A 20,583-nucleotide genomic window follows, 5' to 3' on the forward strand; every position below is an offset into this window, starting at 1 on the left:
ACATTATGCACATTGGCAAGTTCTCTAAGAGAAGAAAATGTTGCAATTTTATACCTTGTTAATTTGAAATAAAATGATAATAGAATACAGTGTTGTTTGTTTCTATTTAGTTAGTTATTTATTTACTTATGGTAAATAGATGAGCTCAGTTAAGTTGAAATAAAATGTATCTAGTGATATTTTCTTGAATTTTAATTTGTATGTCCTTAACAAATATGTTCAGTACTATGCTATTCTGAAAAAGCATGAATTTTTTATTTTATATTTCTCTGATGTGATGTAGTAAGTTATGAGATATTGCTGAATTACTGGTTCCTATGGGATGCATGCTAACAGGCTTCCTTAAGTTTTAATTAATGTCTTTACTCTTCACCTCAGAAATTTAACATCATTCAAAGCCAATACAATGATAATCATCACAAAGACATTCAAGGACAGACCCTGCCTTTCAATTCTATTATTTAAATTCATGAATACAATATATAATGTTTCAAGAGGATAAAACATAGTTTTCTGTTACCCATTAAATATCCATACTCCATTGCATACAATCTTGTTAACACAATAGCTAGTATTCAAGATGAGTCTCAATTATTTATAAACCAAAGGGGAACATTATAATCAGAATAATATTCATAGTGATCACATATTAATTAAAACCTAGTTATATTAGATATATCTTATTTATCTTCATTATAATTTTTATAAGTAAAAGCTGAACTAGCTGGTAATATTAAATGAACTTTGAAAAAGAGAATTTCTTTATAAAAATTCAAAATTTTTATTGTGTAAAGCTTCTTCCAACCTCAAATTAGGCAATTGTAATAGGTGGATTCAAGTACATAGTCATTATTCAAGGTTACCATATCTCAAAAATTAATCCAATAACCTCAACAAGAGGCTTACTTCTGTTTAAATCAAATAAATACATGATAAGCAATTCAATTATTTACACTACACTTTTCTTACTTTTTTCAAGATTTACTACTGTGCTGCTTTTAACCCTCTACAAGGCAGAATCCATACATTTTAGCTGAACAAAGTCAGTAATCCTTTAATTTTATAAACAATATAAGTGTTCTAACATATTTGGAACTAACTTAATGGTGTTCAAATATTATATGCATCTACTACCTAAAATGACCTAGATTGGAGAGGAGAAAAATCATTAGCTCTGTAATGGAAAAATGACACCTGATCTTTGTTCAAAGCCTGAGAAATGACAGTCAATGGAAATGAACATGACATTATTTTTATAGTAGCATTAATTCATAGTTCTCATAGCTCTGAAAAGAAAACTCAGGTCATATTCTTTGAGCTCTCCCTAATGTCTACTGCTGGCTGAGATCTTGAAGCAACGGTGATTTATGTGAAAAAAGATAGGAGGAAGCCAAGAATTTTCACTCACTCCACAATCCTTCATCACTAAGGAAATTAGTATCTTTTCTTAACTAAGTAACAAAGGACCATCTTTATTTCAATATGTATCTGGATTGTGACAGTCTCTTCCAAGGTCATCTTAGCTTCATGACATAGAATCATTTGTTTGAAGTGGATATAAGGATTCTAAGTGAGGTATCAAAGACACAGTATAAACAATAGCTCTATCCATCTAGAAAGTGGATTCTTTTTATAGAAAAGCCTTGGATGGCTGAACAGAATACTCAGTAAGGCCCAGGAACCCAAAGAGTACCGTGGTACTGTGAGTGTTCGAGTCAGTGTGAACTGCTGTTATTACAGGTAACCAAGGATTCCAATACAGCCACTCAGAAACACGACTGGCACAGACACTGACCAGGCACTGATGTCTTTTACACGCTTTCCAGTGAAAATGAAAACTAAAAAGAAAACTCTGCTAAACATGCTAAATAATATTGTTTAAGAAGAATTAACAAGCATTACAGTTTATAGATAGAGAAACTTGAAGATGTAAAAATCACACTATATTTCTTAATGTCTATCATCTAAATGAACTTGAGACCCAATTCATTTTGTCTGATATTGTTACTGTGAACCACCTTATCAAAATGAACTTGCTCATTGTTAACAAATGGATATCATATAAGAACTACAACAGACTTTCAAAGTCACTCAGCTCATAGTTTTCCTATAACCTGTTGTCAAATGGCACACTGATTTACAATATCAGCATTGGAGATTAAGAAGAACAGTCCAGTTAATGAAGAGACGTTGGTTTTAGTAATAAGTTTGTCAAACATGCAAAGAAAGGAAAAACTCGATTGTGTCCATCAGCATGTATGTCCTGCTTGAGTTCTCCATGTAAAAGGACCTCAGTGTCGGTGTTTAGAGTGAGGCAAAATTAAGATTCAAGGTGCTATTCCTACAATTTGAGATTCTCAGTGAATATCCAAATATTTGTAAAACATTCAAATGTAGAAAGCGTTCCTGTGATATGAGATTATTTCAAAACCATTCTGATGAAATGAGAAAATATTTTAAATCCCTAGTTCTGAAAACTACGCAGCATAGATGGCTTCTTATTATAAGTAACACTTAAGTTTTTTTATTTAATAGGAATCCACAGGCAGGACTACAAAAAGAAATACTTTGTAAAATATGACACAGCTGGAGAGAAAGCTAGTTAGGAAAGAACACAGACATAACTTCCTCTTGCCCAGAGGAACCATTTGGCTTTCACCTCCATGTCAGATGGCTCACAACTGCCTGTAACTCCAACTCCAGCGGATCTTATCTGGTCTCCATGGATACATGCTCTTACATGTCACTCACATACACTCTCTAACACACACACTCATGGAAACAAACTCACAAACACATACACTAACACACACATACACACACTCACACACATTCACACACAATTACATATACACACAAACTCACAATACACACACATACTCACATACACATACACACACCCATACACACATCCATTCACACATAAACATGCACACAAATAATACATTTAAAAAATAAGCTATTAAATATATTAAATTATGTAGTATTGTTGGTGATTAAATAAAAATGATGCCTAAATGATAAATATTTTGGTGCTAAAACTTTACATTTTGAGTCACATAGTTCTTTGCATTGCCTGAAGTAGACATGTGTAGAAATAGAAAACAGTGCAATTAGAAAAATGTTTTTAAGCTTTGTAAATTTTCATATATGGAACAGGCATTGAATTTACATACCACAGAGTAGTAATATGTTTCATTCTCTGTATCTCCCTCCCTCTCTCTCTCTCTCTCTCTCTCTCTCTCTCTCTCTCTCCATATATACATACATACATATATATATATACATATATATATATATATATGTGTGTGTGTGTGTGTGTGTGTGTGTATAATTATTTTAATTGGACCTTTCAAGATTACAAATAACCATAACATTTCCAGCTAATAAGGAGTACACATAGAACACACAGAGTAGAAAGAGCAAATAATGATGCATGCAAAGCTCTAAACATAAGTAACAGCCACTGACCATTCTAGAAGATGGTGTTTTCCAGCTCTTGAGACCACAACAACTGCTCTTACCTTCTGACCAATGAACTAGCCCAAAGTTACAAAAAACAAAATTGCAGTACTTTGAAAACCTAGAGGTATAGCCCACACTTCACCAGTGTCCTCAATCTTCTTCATTTCAGAAGTCTATCTACGGTGATTTCCTACCTACTTATTAAAAATTGAAAGACAACAGCTATAAACACTTAGAAACAGCAGGCGGCCCACTTGGAGCAAACAGACGGGATGTTTTCCATGTTTGCCTGGAGTTTCTGACAATCATCTGTATCTAATCTTCCCAGGTTCGACTGGGACTTGCTTAAGACAACCTGACCATTTGAGCAGTAATTGAAAAGCAGGTTTTGAAGTAACAGATTCTCTCCTGCCACCTTGATACCCAAGTTGATGAGAAAACAGTAGTTGAACATCTTTCACTGGATCTATTTCTCTCATGAAACAAACCAAATTTTATCTATACCGTGTTTTTGAGATTCTAAATAACTCTAGAATGTGAAAAATGTCTTAAAATTTAATTTTGCCAGCATATGCACAAATATAAAGATGGACATATATATGGAGGCAATTTCAATCTAATTCATGTCAGTTGATTATTTTATTTCTGTTTCTATTTCATTATTTCTTTCTGGTACATATTTTGATGTCTTAGAATCCTGCTAACATTAAGATAACTAATTAGATAACATATATCATATGTTAATATACATACATAAGTATGTATATGACATATGCCTATATAGGCAATATATACATATATGTGTATGATATATGTGCTCTCTCTCTCTCTCTCTCTATATATATATATATATATATATATATATATATATATATATGTAAAGAGTATATTAGGAAATAAGTGATTTTGAATTGAATGTCATTCTGTCATAATTGCCAAATAAAGAAGAGAATCTTTTAAGTCTTAGTCAAGGTCATTTTACTATTGAAAACCCCTTTCATTTTATTTTTTGTGTATAGATCTAAAAAAAAAAAAAAACAAATAAAAAAATCAAAGCAGGAAGGACTATTCATACCAACTAGGACACCAGATGTCTCTAATTCTGCCAGCAGAAGCAGGAAGTACTCCACTTATATCCTTTGCTCCATTGCTGCTCACTCATAGTAACCCTCATTTATTTACCTTCCCTGTTAAATACACCAATTACCATGTGTAACAAGCAGACCCATTTCATTATACAAATTCTTTTATATTTTGCATCACTATTGGTTTCTAGCTTTTTAAATCAATACACTTTGCTAATAAAACATGTTTTTTTAAAGGCATGAGAAGCTGACATTTTAATCTTTGGAGCATTATTACTGAGTACTTTCTCCCAGCAGAGGATATATGTGACGAGTACAAAAGACTCTTGTGTGCAGAATAGGACATCAGGCCAATCTGCATCTGGGGACTCAATAGCCAGAAAGATTACTTCAGTTTAAGCTTTGGTAAAATCATAGCTGAGGTAATTGAAATCCAACTGCTTGGGCTATATTAACCTTGACTTTGTTTTTTCTCATTTGATCACTTTTATTGCCCTGGCCCATGAACAAATAAACATGCACGACATTGGAGGGTATAGATCCTATTTTCTTTATCTTGTATATAAAGACCAAATTGGAACACCATTTGGTAGGGTTTTTTTTTTTTCATTTTTTTGCTTTTCAAAACTTTTAAATTGTAGGTTGTATATTTTCTGTTTATAGGTGCACATGCATGCACATGAATAGTATTAGGTATGTGTGTGGGGCATGTGTGTGTGTGTGTGTGTGTGTGTGTGTGTGTGTGTGTGTGTGTGTGTACATGGCAGTCGAAGGAAGATGCCAGCCACCAATTGCCCTCCACTTTATTTATTTTTTTATTTGGCCAGGGTCTCTGCCCAGTGAGTTCCAGGAATCCCTGAACTCAATCTTTCCTGAGCTGGGATTATAGACACACACCACTGTACCTGGGTTTTTAGGTGTCTACTAAGGGTTCCAAATTCAGTCAATTTTCATGTTTGTACGGTAGGCACTTTACAGATTGAGCTATCTCCTCAGCCCTGGAAGTTACATCTTTCATGTAAATGAATATTTAAACATTCAGAAACATTTATAATTTGTAGTCCATATAAACAAAAAGAAAGTCAACATTAGGGAGATTTTTCAAAAATGAACATTCACAGGATTGAGGAAGAGTTTGGGGAGAAGGTTGAACATGATCAAAACACATTGTATAAAACTCTCAAGTAACTAATAAGACTGCATATTCAGAAGAGATGAATCTAATTAGATGACATCAAAAACTAACAGAGTGAAAACCACGTAGGTGGGAACATGGTAATATTGTGAAATTGCACATTTGGCTGTTTCGTGGTACTTATTCACCTGGTTCACATTACTTATCAATAATATAAATTGAACAATATGTCCTAAAGATTGTTTCTTTTAAAACTGTATAATTCTCAAAACTGCCCATCACTCATCAGTTCTTTATAAAAAAGTGTCATTTCCACATAAAGCCACCAGCGCAACATAAAACCCCAAGAATGCACACACTACATAGTTAAAAACAGGTGCATTTCCTTTGCCAGTTACTCCTGTCTACCTCTGAGTTCATGGCCGTTCCTAACTGACATTTCAAAACCAACCGCTTGAAAGCAGAGCCAGAGTCTTGCACTCACAGTTTGTGATCTTTAGGGTCCTCTTGACTTCCCCACTTCCTGATCCCCCACAGCCGTCTTCGTCATCACAGTCTCCACTGGCCTGCTCCAGCATGCCTCCACCACTGCCTGGCTGAAGCAGCTCCCTCGTGTTGGGTTTGGGTGATCGACCCTGTAACAACTGAACATAGACCACAACAATATATGTATGTATTAACAACAAATGCGTATTTTCTTACACATTTTAGGCAGAAATTAGGATGATTCTCTTATATGAATTCACTAGTTCAGTGCAGATGCCTTACCAAATCAAATCTTCATCATTTAAAATAATAACTGGAACACTGAAAAATGATGGGCAAAATCTGATATCAGCGAAGAGCAACAGTCCACCTATTAACTCTAATGGGATGCCTTAGATAATGCTTTGGAAAACAAATTTAGGCTTTGTGCTTCTAAGTGGTTTGACTCAATGACTCTATATTTCTGAATAAGCAAAATCTAACCCCAGTCAAATGCACTGTTACACAGTAGAACCCTTGCTGTGAAACCTTGGCTGAGTGTCATGTACTAGTTTATAAACTGACAATCTACATATCTCCAGACATAGAATGCTGTCACTACAGAACAGAATTCATCAACAAGTCTAGCATTTTGGACAGACATATGTGTAGAATTATTTAACATTCCTCACGTCAGGCACATAGTCCAATGTACACGACATATGGTAGATGTAAAGCCCAACTTACATTTCTGCAATCATTTTTTTCAACTCCAAAGGTCTTTATTCTCATGAATTTCACTTACTCTTTTTTTTTTTCAAGACAGGGTTTCTCTGTGTAGTTTTGGTACCTGTCCTGGATCTCACTCTGTAGACCAGGTTGGCCTCGAACACACTGAGATCTACCTGGCTCTGCCTCCTGAGTGCTGGGATTAAAGGCGTGCACCACCACCACTGCCCGGTGAATTTCATTTTCTCTTAAGAGCTAAATAAATGCAATAGTCATTTTCCTTACAGACTAGAAATGCTAGTAATATTTTGAATAATATCAAATATGTTGGGACTTCTTTCCAACAAGGTAATGATATGAATAGCAGAATATTTCACTCAAAGGTAAGACTTATAAAAATAATCCTAGATATGGCATTTACTTCTTTAAGGCAATCTTGAGGCACACAGGACTAAACATAAGCGAATAGGACACTGATGTTATAAACCTCTGCTGTCCACTTAATGGGCATTTAAATTATGTTTCTTTCCAAAGGACTGAGGAGAGGAACTTCAGTGGCATTAATGCACAGATAATTGCACAGATAACAAATGGCGCCCAACGTGGTGGCAAGAGTTTCCACCTAAAACCTGAGGAAAAAGATTCTAAAACGGAGCTAAAAACAGTTCCTAATTGTCTCTTTCAAGTTAGCGGCAGCCTGCCGGTTTGAGCTACTGGCAGGTTCCTAGCGTGCGTGCATGCTCGACCTGCAGTATGGTGGGAATGAGGCCTCTGCAAGTGGCACATTAAGCTGTGTGGTGGATTTAGCCTTTGCTAGTACAAAAAAAAAAAAGAGGTTTCTGGGCTACACACTGCTTTGATAGAAGCATAGACCCACTATTTCTGAGAGTTGATGGCTCCCAGAGCTGGTGGAAAATGTATCACCGCCATGTTGGGAAGCTGAAGTGGGCGGAGCCAGCAGCGCCAGCGCCGTTTCAGGCTTAGAAGGCTGCAGTTCAAAGCAATAGGCTCAAGCTAATATAAAAAAATAAGCCACGTAAAGATGGCTACCACACAGAGAATCTGGATTATGTTCTCTTTGATATTCGTAACTAAAGAAAAACATTTGATTACAAAAGCTGTTGAGTTATGCTAAAATGTATATTTTAAAGGTACCTTGACTTCAAAATTTGGATGTAAGGATATGTTGCTTTGGAAAGGAGGCTCTGCTTTTGTTTCCACAGAAAGCCAGAGGCTATGGATTTGTTCCAGATTAAGACACATCAGGTTTGACCAGCCAAGACCCCCTGAAAGGTCTCCGATGACACCATGGCCCAGATGATCCAACATCCAGAACCGTTTCAAGGCAACTGGCTCAGATGATACACCCTCATGGACTACTCCATAATCCTAAAATATTCTTTGTGTCCCATAAGATACAGCGCCCCCCTCCAGCAGGAAGTAGTAAGAGAAGCTACGCCCAAATTCCCAAATATACCAAGCTGACTTTGGAGATGTGTAAAGGTTAAAACCTTCCTTTTTAAGAAAAGAAAAGGGGAAGTGCTGTGGGATGGTCTGTATGTCAAATGTGTTGCTGATTGGTCAATGAATAAATCACTGATTGGTCAGTGGCCAGGCAGGAAGTATAGGCGGGACTAACAGGGAGGAGAATTGAGAGAACAGGAAGCTGGGTGAGGGAGACACTGCCAGCCGCCATCAGGACAAGGAAGATGTAAAGTACCGGTAAGCCACAAGCCACGTGGCAAGGTATAGATTAATAGAAATGGATTAATTTAAGCTGTAAGAACAGTTAGCAAGAAGCCTGCCACGGCCATACAGTTTGTAACCAATATAAGTCTCTGTGTTTACTTGGTCGGGTCTGAGTGGCTGTGGGACTAGCGGGTGACAGAGATTTGTCCTGACTGTGGGCCAGGCAGGAAAACATTAGCAACAGATAATAGTGAGACATTCATCTGAATGATAGCATCTCATACTCAAGAGCCCAGAGGAAGATAACTTCAGAACATTGATGACAAATATGCTTACCATTTAAGAATACTTAGATCAAGCAACTGGACTGTGAAGTTCAGAAACTTCACAATTAAAAAAAAAAAAAAAAAAAAAGGTCACAAATTTTGAAACATAGTTTCTTTAAATTTCTACTTTTCTAACCAAAAAACATGTAAACAATGATAATAATTTAAAAAATTCTTGTTCTTTGTCAGCAGTTCTCAAAAAACTTGTCAATAGAGCTAATTTTGAAAGAATAATTTCAAAGTCAAATGCCATCTTACAATACAACTTCTTTAATGTGGTTAACAGGTTGGTATGTATGCTAATTCCTGGAGATGGGGGGGCGTTGCAATGGAGAAATGAAGATACAGCACTTTAAACACTCAAATCTGAAGAGGCAGAGTACGGAGAAGTGGTTTTATCTTACAGCCTTTATCATTTACTATTAAAGTATTCCACTTATCATGTAGCCAGTGCAATCATAAAAGGCTTGGACTATGAAGCTCAACATGCTGACAAATGAATTTTGACTCTAATATACATCCACTATGAAACATTTGTATGGGTGAATTCCTTGAATAACTAATTCAGCTTCCTCACATCTAAAATAATCACAAGAATATCTGTGTGCCATTGTCATATTGAGAGAAAAAGAAAAACACAGTAATTTGGAAAAGATGTGTCAACACATTAAAAACTAGTACATTTAATTGGTTATCTACTGTATATATTATATTACAGTGTTATTTAAATATCCAGTATTAGCTTAAAGAATTGTCTGATGAGTAATTTAATTATGAGTAAGCCTTGTGTAACAACTGTAGCAAAAGCCACACTCTGGTGCAATCTTGCTTCCTTCTTTGACAATTACATCCTTTACCAACTTCTTCCCATATCAACTTTATTTTCCTAAGGATTCTTCTAGTATTTTACTGGGATCCAGGCCAGAACACAAACAGAATCTCATGAACAACAATACATAAATCACCATGATTCAACCTCAAGAATTTGATCTCAGAATTCAACAGGATAGTCACTGTAAAACAATACTCACTATTTTAAGAAACTTTTTAGTTGAAAGTGACTAAACACATTGTCAGAGAACTGTATAGTTGATTTATAGTTATCACCAGTTTAGATGAAGTGGGAACTGGGAGAATAGAGCCAATAAATAAAGTCTCATGCAATAGCCAACTTTATCCAGACCAATACTCTGAGGGTTAAGAGTAATCACATGAGTAAAGTTCTCATGAGTTCAGGCTGTATACGATCACAAGGACAAGTCTTATGTGGCAATTTTTTTTCCATAGAGGCATATAAACATTTAATTGAAATACAGCAGCAAGCAATAATGAGTAATATGAAGTAAAATCACTCCTATTCACTACATCTGTGAGGAACATGAAAACACATTCCAAGAATAAATCCATGTTTTAAAGAAATTGCAGTCACAAAACTTGTTATCTTGGAGTGTTCTCACAAGCACTCAGAGTTCTCCTCACATGACTCCATTCCTGGTCTGTGATTGAGAATAGTCAGTGATAAAATAATATGGGACATTTATAAAATTGGCTGTGATGTTTTCTATATTTCTTCTTCACTTTAGCATCAGTCTAGGAAAGATCTCGGACAATGAACTCCAAATTTTTAAGAAACAGTACTATACAGAGCTATAATTTCTTTAAAATTATCTGTGCTGAGCAGAATTGGAAATGGACCCCAGGACTTTCCTCTTTAGTGCCTAGAACAGGGAAGCTGATACCATTTTCAGACCTGGCACACTATATTTTCAGGACTTATGTGAATGTACTAACTCATTGATAACTTATTTTTCGGTTTATGGAAAGCAGAATTGTCTGCATGAGAGTAACAGAATCAAATTGGTGTTTTAAAAGACAGATTTTTTTTCTAGCCATTAGCAGAGACAGAAGCTGGAATCATTGTTTGGGAAGCTGGATACAGAAAATCACATTGTATAAAAGTATGAGATCTGGTTTTGATCAAGGCCATTAAGGGTCTCATGGGAAAGAACTATGTGAGGCATCTAGGAACTAAAAACGGAGTGACCTTCTGGGGGGGGGGTTCTACTGGTCTTATAATTCTCCCCATGTGGTCTAGATTCCCTAGAAATGGCTTGTAGTCAGAAGTTTTCCTTTGTCCTGCCCAGTCCCACAGTTGCTTAGACCCAAATAAACACACACAGACTAATATTATTTTTAAACTATGGCCATGGCAGGCTTCTTGATATCTAGTTCTTACATCTTAAATTAACCCATTTCTATAAATCTATATTTTGCCACGTGGCTTGTTGCTTACCAGTATCTTTACATCTTGCTTCTCAGGGTGGCAACTAGCAGCATCTCCTCTGCTCTGTCTTTCTCTCCCCCCGCCTCACATTAGAATGTCCTGCCTAACCCTACTCTGCCTCACCATTGGCCAACAGCTTTATTTATCAACCAATCAGAGCAACACATATTCACAGCATACAGAAAGACTTTCCCATTATTAGCAAAAACAAAAGGAATATATATATATATATATATATATATATATATATATATATATATATATATATGATAACAAGAAGACTGCCATGGCCATAGTTTAAAAATAATATTAGTCTCTGTATATTTATTTGGGTCTGAGCAGCTGTGGGACCAGGCAGGACATAGGAAAACTTCTGATCATAATGGTTCATTCTTCAGAATTTCTAAACTGAGTCAAATGTGGCCAGTCATTTGATTTCAGCTATGTGAAAATCTGAGCTCAGTGTTAATGCTGGAGTACATGCTAATAAATTGATGCTACCTTGAACTGTTAAATGTATGGTCATTAGCTATGTCCCAAGAAAAATTTAATACATTCACATACCCACACTTGGATAACATTTTTTGGAAACTTAAATTTTTTTTTTTATTTCTCTAACACATTCTTTATAAACAGGTCCACCTACTGGAAAAATGGTGCCCTTAGAAGTTATCATATTTCAACAATGTATAGGTTTTCATTTCCTCTGTTTCTTTGTAATTCTCTTATTTCCCATGTCTTTGTGTAGGAGATAAAATTTCTGTTTCTATGATGGTGATCCAAATAAGTCCAGGATCTCCTGGATGGACAATCCCAGATCTGCAATCTCCTCTCCTGATAGGATTGGTATCTCTTTCCTATGTGTGGAGGATCTATCTTATCTATAACATTTCCTATAATAATAATAATAATAATAATAATAATAAATAATAATAATAATAATAATTCATTTTCTTATTTCTACTCTTATACACCAACACATATCCATTCCTATCCATGAGATGGAATGTGATTATCAACCTGACTGGATTGAGAAAAGCATGACATACTAGTAAAGCACACGGCACTCTGACCTGATGAGTGTTTTAACCCACTGATATGTTCAGAATCCGAATAGATGATTACAAGAACTAGAACTGTTAGATGGTGGGACCTAGTTGGAAGAAGTAGGTCACTGGGGATGTGCCTTTGGTAGCTGTACTTTGTCCTCAATCCTCTCTATTAAGTCTCTACTCAACTTGCTCTCCTCCATGATACGATGTTCTCTTCTGTATTTTCTTTTCATGCTGGGAACCTCTAAAAATTATGAGCAAAATAATTCTTTCTCTCTTTAAATTGTTTATATCAGCTACTTAATTAGAGAGAGAAAAACAATCCACCACATAGAAGCATATTTTCATTAAAAGCACATATCCTTAGTTTCTTCCAGGGAACTTCTAATAGGCTGTGCCCTAACTTGTCAAGAGATCACACTCTTGTTATCTACAGCCCTTGTGGCATTCACTAGTTTGTCTCTAGCCAGGGACAGGATGTGAAGATGACCTTACTCCTTTCTATCTTACAATGAAACTGTGTGCCTATATTCATATTTCATTACACTTTGTCTTATCTCATCACCCACTGCAAGGGACATTGTCTCTAACCCACTAGGACAGCATTATTTTCCCCAAATCAGGATGTTCACCACATCATTTCTTAACCTTAAAGCTCTTTCATGTGCTTTAGCAAAAAATAAAATCAGTGGTTCTCAGCATGTGTCTATATAGGGAGAAACAGTCATTCCAGATAAATGAGTCATGGGGAGAAAGACAAAGGGTGAGGTGCTTGGCAGTTTCACAGTATGGCCCTTCTTGATTTGTTCGAATTAAGGTTTATAAGAAATTTCTCAAGAAGCAGTCTTGTCTCCTTGAGATTCACCTCACAGTTTTCAAATTTGCATAAACAAATTGCCTGTCTGTAATCACCTGGTACAAACCAATATACATCTAGAAATGAGAGCAAAGTAAAAGGTAAATAGTGGCCTGCCAGTCAAGGTCCCCTAGAATGTACTAATATACTTTAGAAGGATTCTAAACACAGTTTTTCAGACCCAAATTCTATCTAGGAGCAGTGCATTACTATTCTCTTGAAGACATGCCTTTATTGTTCTTCTCAATGCTATTCACTTCCTTTCCTCATAAAACATGCCCTTCCCTTTTCTGCAGCTCATAATAGTGTATCTACTTTTCAAGTTCAAGTATCTCCTGCTAATCCTACATATATGTCTGTGTTTTTCTTTAAAAAAAAATAACAACAAAAAGCACTGAGCCATTAATTGGCATTGAACCAACATTCTTTTACATATGTCATAAAATCTGATGAATGATACATTTCTCAGAGATGAGGCCAGGATATACCTTTCCATATTATCCTCATCATAACTGAAGGACTTGTAATAGGGAATAATTATAGGTAATTAATAATAATATTAACAAATAATTTTATTACTTCTTTGGGAATACTTCATTATGTATATCCTGTCATTAATGGCCTCTGTATCAAATTAGCTTTAGTAATTTTTTTTTCTGAAATCATCAGTGGTCATGAAGTTCGAGAATAACTGGTTCTATTCTCACTGGTGGTAAAATCGATTCACTTATCCAGCTTGTGGCAATAACTGAACATATATTATGTAACAAGAATTTTTAAAGATTAATCATCTACACTGCAAAAGCAGGCATTGTTCTTAGAAAGTGCATACACACACACACACACACACACACACCACACACACACACACACACACACACACACACACACACGCCTTAATTCCAAGAAAGCATTAATAAATGTGTTATAAGATGAAATTAAAATTAGAAAAGAAACCAAAGGCTTAATATTGTCACTTTGCTAAAATACTGTCTCTGTATTTTAAAGAAGGAGTGATTTTAAATAATCTTATTCCTATGTCCCTGGAGATTTCTAAGAATATGTTTAAAATAAACATTTAAAATGAAGATATATTTCTTCAATGTTTATGTTCTCCATATTTGTTACTATAAGAGGAGAGAGATGCTCCCATTGCAGTCTTTAAGTAATTCTATACATTTTTTCATTAAAATCTGAACTGTTGAAATGGTTTCAAATGATTCAGTTTATTTTGTTTGTTTGTTGTTCTTAGAGGAGAAAGGAAACTTTGGTTTTGTATTTGGGGTCATCAGGGCAAGAATGCCTTTCTTGTTCTTCCACGGAGGGTCTGTCCTCCCTGCTTGTCTTTCTCCAACTCCTGAACGATGTGGGTTTTACTCTCCTTGACTCCTTGAACCACCTTCATGGACAAGCATCATTTCACATCCTACTCTTCAACCAATGTTTGGAAATCAGCCCACCTTCTCTCAAGGACAGACTTTCCCCCTTGTGTTAATAAACCACATGTGTATTTGAAGAAATACAAGTGAATCTGTAGAATGAAAATGGTGCTTATTTCTATGTGACATATAAAAATCAGCCATATATGAGGATACGTGTTTGCCAAAAGAAATCTCTCCATTTCATTCACACACAATCATACATTCCATGCATTAAGGAAGGCATGATGTATGGATGTTTTTAAACTTAAAATCACAAATAAATTCACCATTACTATTCTGGCCCTATGCTCTCTGCCTCTGTAAAACAGAATAAATATTTTACTTGCTTTTGTGAGCACTATTTGAGTTGTATGCTGTAAACTCTTAGCGCAGTGTAAGTCCCAGTGGTGAGTGTTTAACTTTATCATTATTATCACTGTAAGTGTCCGACTTGATCCTGCTGCACCAATCTTCTTCAGAAGATGGGAATTATGCGAGGGTAAAACCAGCATCTACATCACTGGCTGCTTTAGCTTTGCCATCGCAGCCTGCCCAAAGCTAAATGATTATGTTTTAAGATTTTAACTTATTCCCCATTAGGGAGGGGAGAAAATCAATCAATACATACATATTTATAGAACAATTAGAACAGAAGAAAGGACATGGTTTTGAGTGCCAGCCACACATTAATTGTGTGCCTTAGGCAAATCACTTAAGCCTATTAAAACTCATTTTATTCTGATAAATAAAAATGCTTGAGAAAGCATTTATCCACTCTAAAGCCCTGTACTTCTTCACAGGGCCCTGAGCATGACCACACATCCATAAAATTGGGAAGACAACAGAGTAAGGACAAAGTCGGGGAAAAAAAAGAAGTGTTCTTCGTTTCCCAGTGGCATGCAGCTGTGCAGGCCACCGATTAGCTGGAAAGCATCCTTTTGATGACTGATGCTTCTCGCTTGTGTTTAATTGGTTTAGGAAGCTCTTTAAGGAGGCTCTTACAGGATGTGTTGGTAGGTAGAATATCTGATGACTCTAAGGCAAACACACTGCTGTCAGCTGCTGAACTAACCTCTCAATAGACTCAGTTTTCATTTTACTGTCTGGCAATATTCCACCTTTGCAAGAGCCTGTCAAATAGCTGCAATGAAATCTAGCTTTGGCTGGCTCATATGTATAGTACATGTGCCATGAAAGAGAAACATCAATCACACTAAAAATAAACTACAGACCTAAGAGCACAACAATATGCTTAAAACATTTTACATAATAGAAAATCTCTAACTAGTTACCTTTTCTTTCATCATCATTTACATAGCAGTATAAGGAGCAAATATGTGTTAAGGTGGTATTAGTCCCTATACATGATCTCATTCATCCATTCCAACATAAACACAGGAAAATATGTAATTTTATATAAATGATAAAAATGTTCAGACAAACATCGAAATGTTAATAAAAAAATTGCAATGAGGAAACTGAGAATATAGAAAAGTGTTTTTCAAGTTTAATAATATGTCTTAAATAATATATTATGTGCACATAGGTTTAAAAAATATACGTATGTGCATATATATACATATATATGTATGCAAGTATATGTATATAGAGATGATATACCAAAAATGAATATAATTTTGTTTCAAAGATATTGACATTTTCATTTTTTATGTAGAAAAACAATGGAAGCTCACAACATTTAAAAACTAGAACTCTGATCCAAATTCCCCATGACTGATTTTTTTTACCTCTATAGACTGTTTCAAATGAGCCATAAAACTCTCTTTGTTGAACCTGCTCACTTATTTTGTTTGAAACATAATTTCCCTTCCCCTAATCCTCCAACCTTACTTCCACCTCTCCAAACCCAATGCTGCTTCACTGTCTATGTCCTCATTAACATTATTAAAATCATTTTTACAAATCCTTTAACAAAGCATCCTCTTGCTGCTCTTTCAAGTATAGAAAACATTTTACCCATAAACCCAAACACTGCAACTCTCCGGCTCTGTATTTTTAACAGCAGTTAAACCTTTATAGACGACTCCACCTAAAAAGCCAAACACATTTTGCAGTATGTCATGTTATGTTAGGTTGACCAGACACAGAAGTCATTTCTGTAGGGTTTCTTGTCAGTGTTTGCTTTAAGTTAGAGCTCTCTGATCTCTGAGTCTGCTGTGCCAGTAATCGGAAAGGTCACCGCTCTGTTGGCATTTGGCTTATGCAATCCAGGCTGGCAATTTATAAAAGTCTTGTGATTTCTGTAAAAAGAACACTGAAGTTAAAAAGGTTTACTAAATGTACTCTCTGAGCTGGAATGCTGCACTGAAGTCATTTAATCTTATTCCCATACGAAAGCTCTGTTTTCCACTACCACATCTGATCTTCATCTCCAACTCAAAATGCAGCTCTCCCCTCTTCTAAACCACTGTGCCACAATGGATTGGACAAGTGAATTATGAATTTGTGTCCTAATCCAAACCCAAGTTATGTCAGGAATGAAGTAGAAACGGAAGAGAAAACTACTTTATACAGAACTTAGAAGAAGAAAAAAAAGTAGCCCCAAAAGATCAACGTTCAGGGCAAATTTTAATCAATTATCAAATGGTTCTTGCAAAAACTACTTCAGGCTTCTGAAAAGTATGCATTAAAAAGAATACACGATTTTTCACAAGACACCTCCAGGGTTAACTGTTAGAGCCTCTGTTTAAGCATCTAGGCTTGGTTGGCCAGGAAGCCTCAGGTGTCAGTGACGGACAGGGACAAAGGAACAGTTTGTGAGGAAGCAGTGATGTGTCATGACAGCAATAGAAGGAAAAAGTGGGGAAGGAGAAACTGGAAATTTTAAGCAAGGCAAAGATCTATAAAATAATTGGTGAAGGAAGTAGATGGTTAAGGCAAATTCTTTAAAAGCCAAACATCTTACTGCTCAGATCATAATGCAAAGGTAGGAATTCCCCTATTCTTTGTCCAGAGGGAAGACTTCTTTTTTGCACTCTCACTTTCAGGCTAATTTACTAATTTTCAAAATCATTACTGCATAACCATTGACAACTAACAACACCGTGCACGCATGCAAGACCTCAGCAATATACTTGGGCAGAAGTGGTTACATGTAAGAACTTATAGCTGATACGTGCTAGGTTATAATTAAAACTAAATAGCTTTCCAAGAAAGAATAATGAGATATTGAGCAGTTTCATTATTTTGCCTCTCTCAGGTGCTGATTAAATGCGTATTGTTCATGGTTTGGGTTATCATTCAGGAGTCATTTCTATTTAAGATGCTGAAAGCTTTAATCTCTCCAACTATGTCTTTATAAGCATGCAGAGTGTTCAAATACCCCATGGGGTGAGGTAAGATTTTGTTGTTTTGAATGGATTTGCATTACTGCGCTTTCCTCCCATTTTCAGTTTTGACTCGAGCCTGGGATTGCCTTCAGGAACTCATTCTGCTTGTCATAAGTATAATGGTAAGTGCTTATTAATAATTTACTATTGAGAAAAGGCTAAACTATTTGCCTAGTCATTGCACTTCATGGTCCTAATATTATAGGAATCTAACTTAATTTCCAAAACCATGGAGAAAACACAACTGAGCAAATATGTTCTAAAACACAGTCATTTGGTAAATTGAGTTTCTATTAACCATAATCTTTGTAGTAAAGCAGAGACCATATCAACAGCAATGTTCTCATTTTCCAGTTAATGATTATAGGCAGCACTAATTTTAAAAAAATATATATTTATTTATTGTAGATTAGTGTTTTGTCTGTATGTATGTCTATGCAGAAAATGAATGCCTGATGCCTACAGAGGGTGTTGGATCCCTTGGGCCTAGACTTCCAGGTGATTGTGAGCCATGATATTGGTGTTGGAAAGTGAACTGTGGTCCTTTGGAAGCCAATGATCTTAAAAGCTAAGCTATTTCTCCAGACCGAGTAGTAGTAATTTATATGTACATGGATATGATAGTTGATGGTTTTGGACCCTTTACCATGGGAGAACTCAATGTAATAGTAAAACACATTTGCACCAACAAAAACATAATGCTCTTACACCGAATGCAGGGTATCATGATCCTCCTTTATTAACTCGGGGTTTTCCCCTTACCATTTCTTTTTATTAACACAAAGTGCTACTATATTTTTAGCAGGACTATGAGATTTTTATGTCACCCAGCTCTATGTGTTGCAATTGCTGTCTTTTCATCTCCGTCATATGACCTTTATCATATGACAATAAATAAATAAATAAATAAATAAATAAATAAATAAATAAATAAATAAATAAGAAAGAAAGAAATGACTGAATAAAGGGAGGAAGAAGGAAGACTTTAATCATGATATATTGTCATACAAGTGATCCCTGTTTAGAAATTTTAGTTCATCAAATTTCCATCATTCTTTTGAAAGAACTGTTTTCAATGAAGTATTGAAAACTCATTTAAAGTCTGATTTGGGCAACTATTCCAGATTTGCTTCACTGGCCATCTGAAGAGAACATATCCTCGAGTGCTCCACTGTAATGAGAGAGTCCTCTAAATTTCAATGGAGGAGCTCAGCACGACCTATTTAGAAAGACGCCTCAAATACTCCAGACGGTAGCAGCCCTATGACTTCCCAAATGTTCTCATGTCCACCTTTACCACAAGAGACCTTAATCTACCTTCTTCAGCCAACCCATAAAATTGTGAACCATCACACATGAAATGAAGAGAAATGTTCTAGAAAGAACTTGAGAAATATGTACAATATATGACTCTTCAGTTGTCTTGTGGAGAGGCTAGGAAGGTTTACGATTTTAAGACAAATCCTGTCACTTACTACTTAAATTAATACACTTAAACAAATAATTTAAGCTTGCAGTAGCTACATACTCCCTTCAAAAGATAAAATTGAAATTTCTCAGGTGTCACTTATAGCTTTCAATTAAAAAAATGTTATTTTAATTTTTTCTTTACTACCCTCTGCCTCCCTGAAGTAATACACACACACACACACACACACACACACACACACACACACACACACACACACACACAAATATACATACATAAAAACATAATATTAGTATGGCTTGAGACACACACATATATCTTTATGTATATTATTTATAACAATATATAAAGACATTGTTTGCTGGGCAGTGGTGGCGCACGCCTTTAATCCCAGCACTCGGGAGGCAGAGCCAGGTAGATCTCTGTGAGTTCAAGGCCAGCCTGGTCTTCTGAGCAAGATCCAGGACAGGCACCAAAACTACACAAGAAATCCTGTCTCAAAAACAAACAAACAAACAAAGACATTGTTTTATATATATGTGTGTGTGTGTGTGTGTGTGTGTGTGTGTGTGTGTGTGTGTGTGTGTGAATTTGGTTATTTATGTCTCAGGCTACTAACATTTTCGTAGGAAAACAATTTCTACCCTTAAGACTTACTTCAGGCCTCTGAAAGACACACAAGAATTCTCTTTTTTTCTTGCTAGATACAGTATTTGCCCCCCACAACTTCCCCTGCACACCCTGCCCAGTAGAAGTATGTTTGTTAGATTGAATTGTGTTTTCCTGAAACACATATTGAAACCCTAGCTTATAATATCTCAGAATGCGATGTCATTTGGAATAGGAACCTTTTAGAAGCAGCAAAGTTAAAATGGAAGTATTACGTTGAGTCCTCCTCAGTAGCACTAAGTTCTTATAAAAGAGGTGCTTAAAATGCTAGTTACTGTGCAAGGGCCTAGTTTTGATCCTCAGCACCAGAAATAAACAGTCACGTCCTGAAGACCTCAGTACATACTTGGTTTTTGATAAGCCTTTTTCTGGTCTATTAATGAAACAAATTATGTTTCTGGCTTCCTGTTGGTTTAAAATTGTACTATGTGAGAATCTGCATATAAACGCAATTGCTGTGAGAATCTTGCAAAATAGATGTCTGTGGGTGTATCTATTTCCTGAAAACACTGTATATGAATAGTAGTAGTCATTGCTTACATTTTGGGAGAACTAACCAGATAATTCACCATGCTTGAAAATCTTTCTCTCCCTCTCCCTTCCCGCCCCATGTGTGCTTGCATATATA

At 35.7% G+C, this 20,583-nt stretch overlaps 1 protein-coding gene across 5 annotated transcripts in view; it reads right to left on the bottom strand.

Moving 5' to 3' along the window:
* Positions 1–20,583, bottom strand: part of Gpc5 (glypican 5) — a 1,304,512-nt gene that overhangs the window by 666,690 nt on the left and 617,239 nt on the right. For all 5 annotated transcript variants that reach the window (XM_052732495.1, XM_052732499.1, XM_052732501.1 and 2 more), the window contains exon 7: positions 6,170–6,329. In XM_052732495.1, coding sequence (XP_052588455.1) covers positions 6,170–6,329 — 160 coding nt within the window. The remainder of the gene's footprint in view (positions 1–6,169; positions 6,330–20,583) is intronic.

This window comes from Peromyscus californicus, unplaced genomic scaffold, assembly GCF_007827085.1.
Source record: "Peromyscus californicus insignis strain IS unplaced genomic scaffold, ASM782708v3 Scaffold_12__1_contigs__length_115047231, whole genome shotgun sequence".
In the NCBI taxonomy this organism is placed as follows: domain Eukaryota; kingdom Metazoa; phylum Chordata; class Mammalia; order Rodentia; family Cricetidae; genus Peromyscus; species Peromyscus californicus.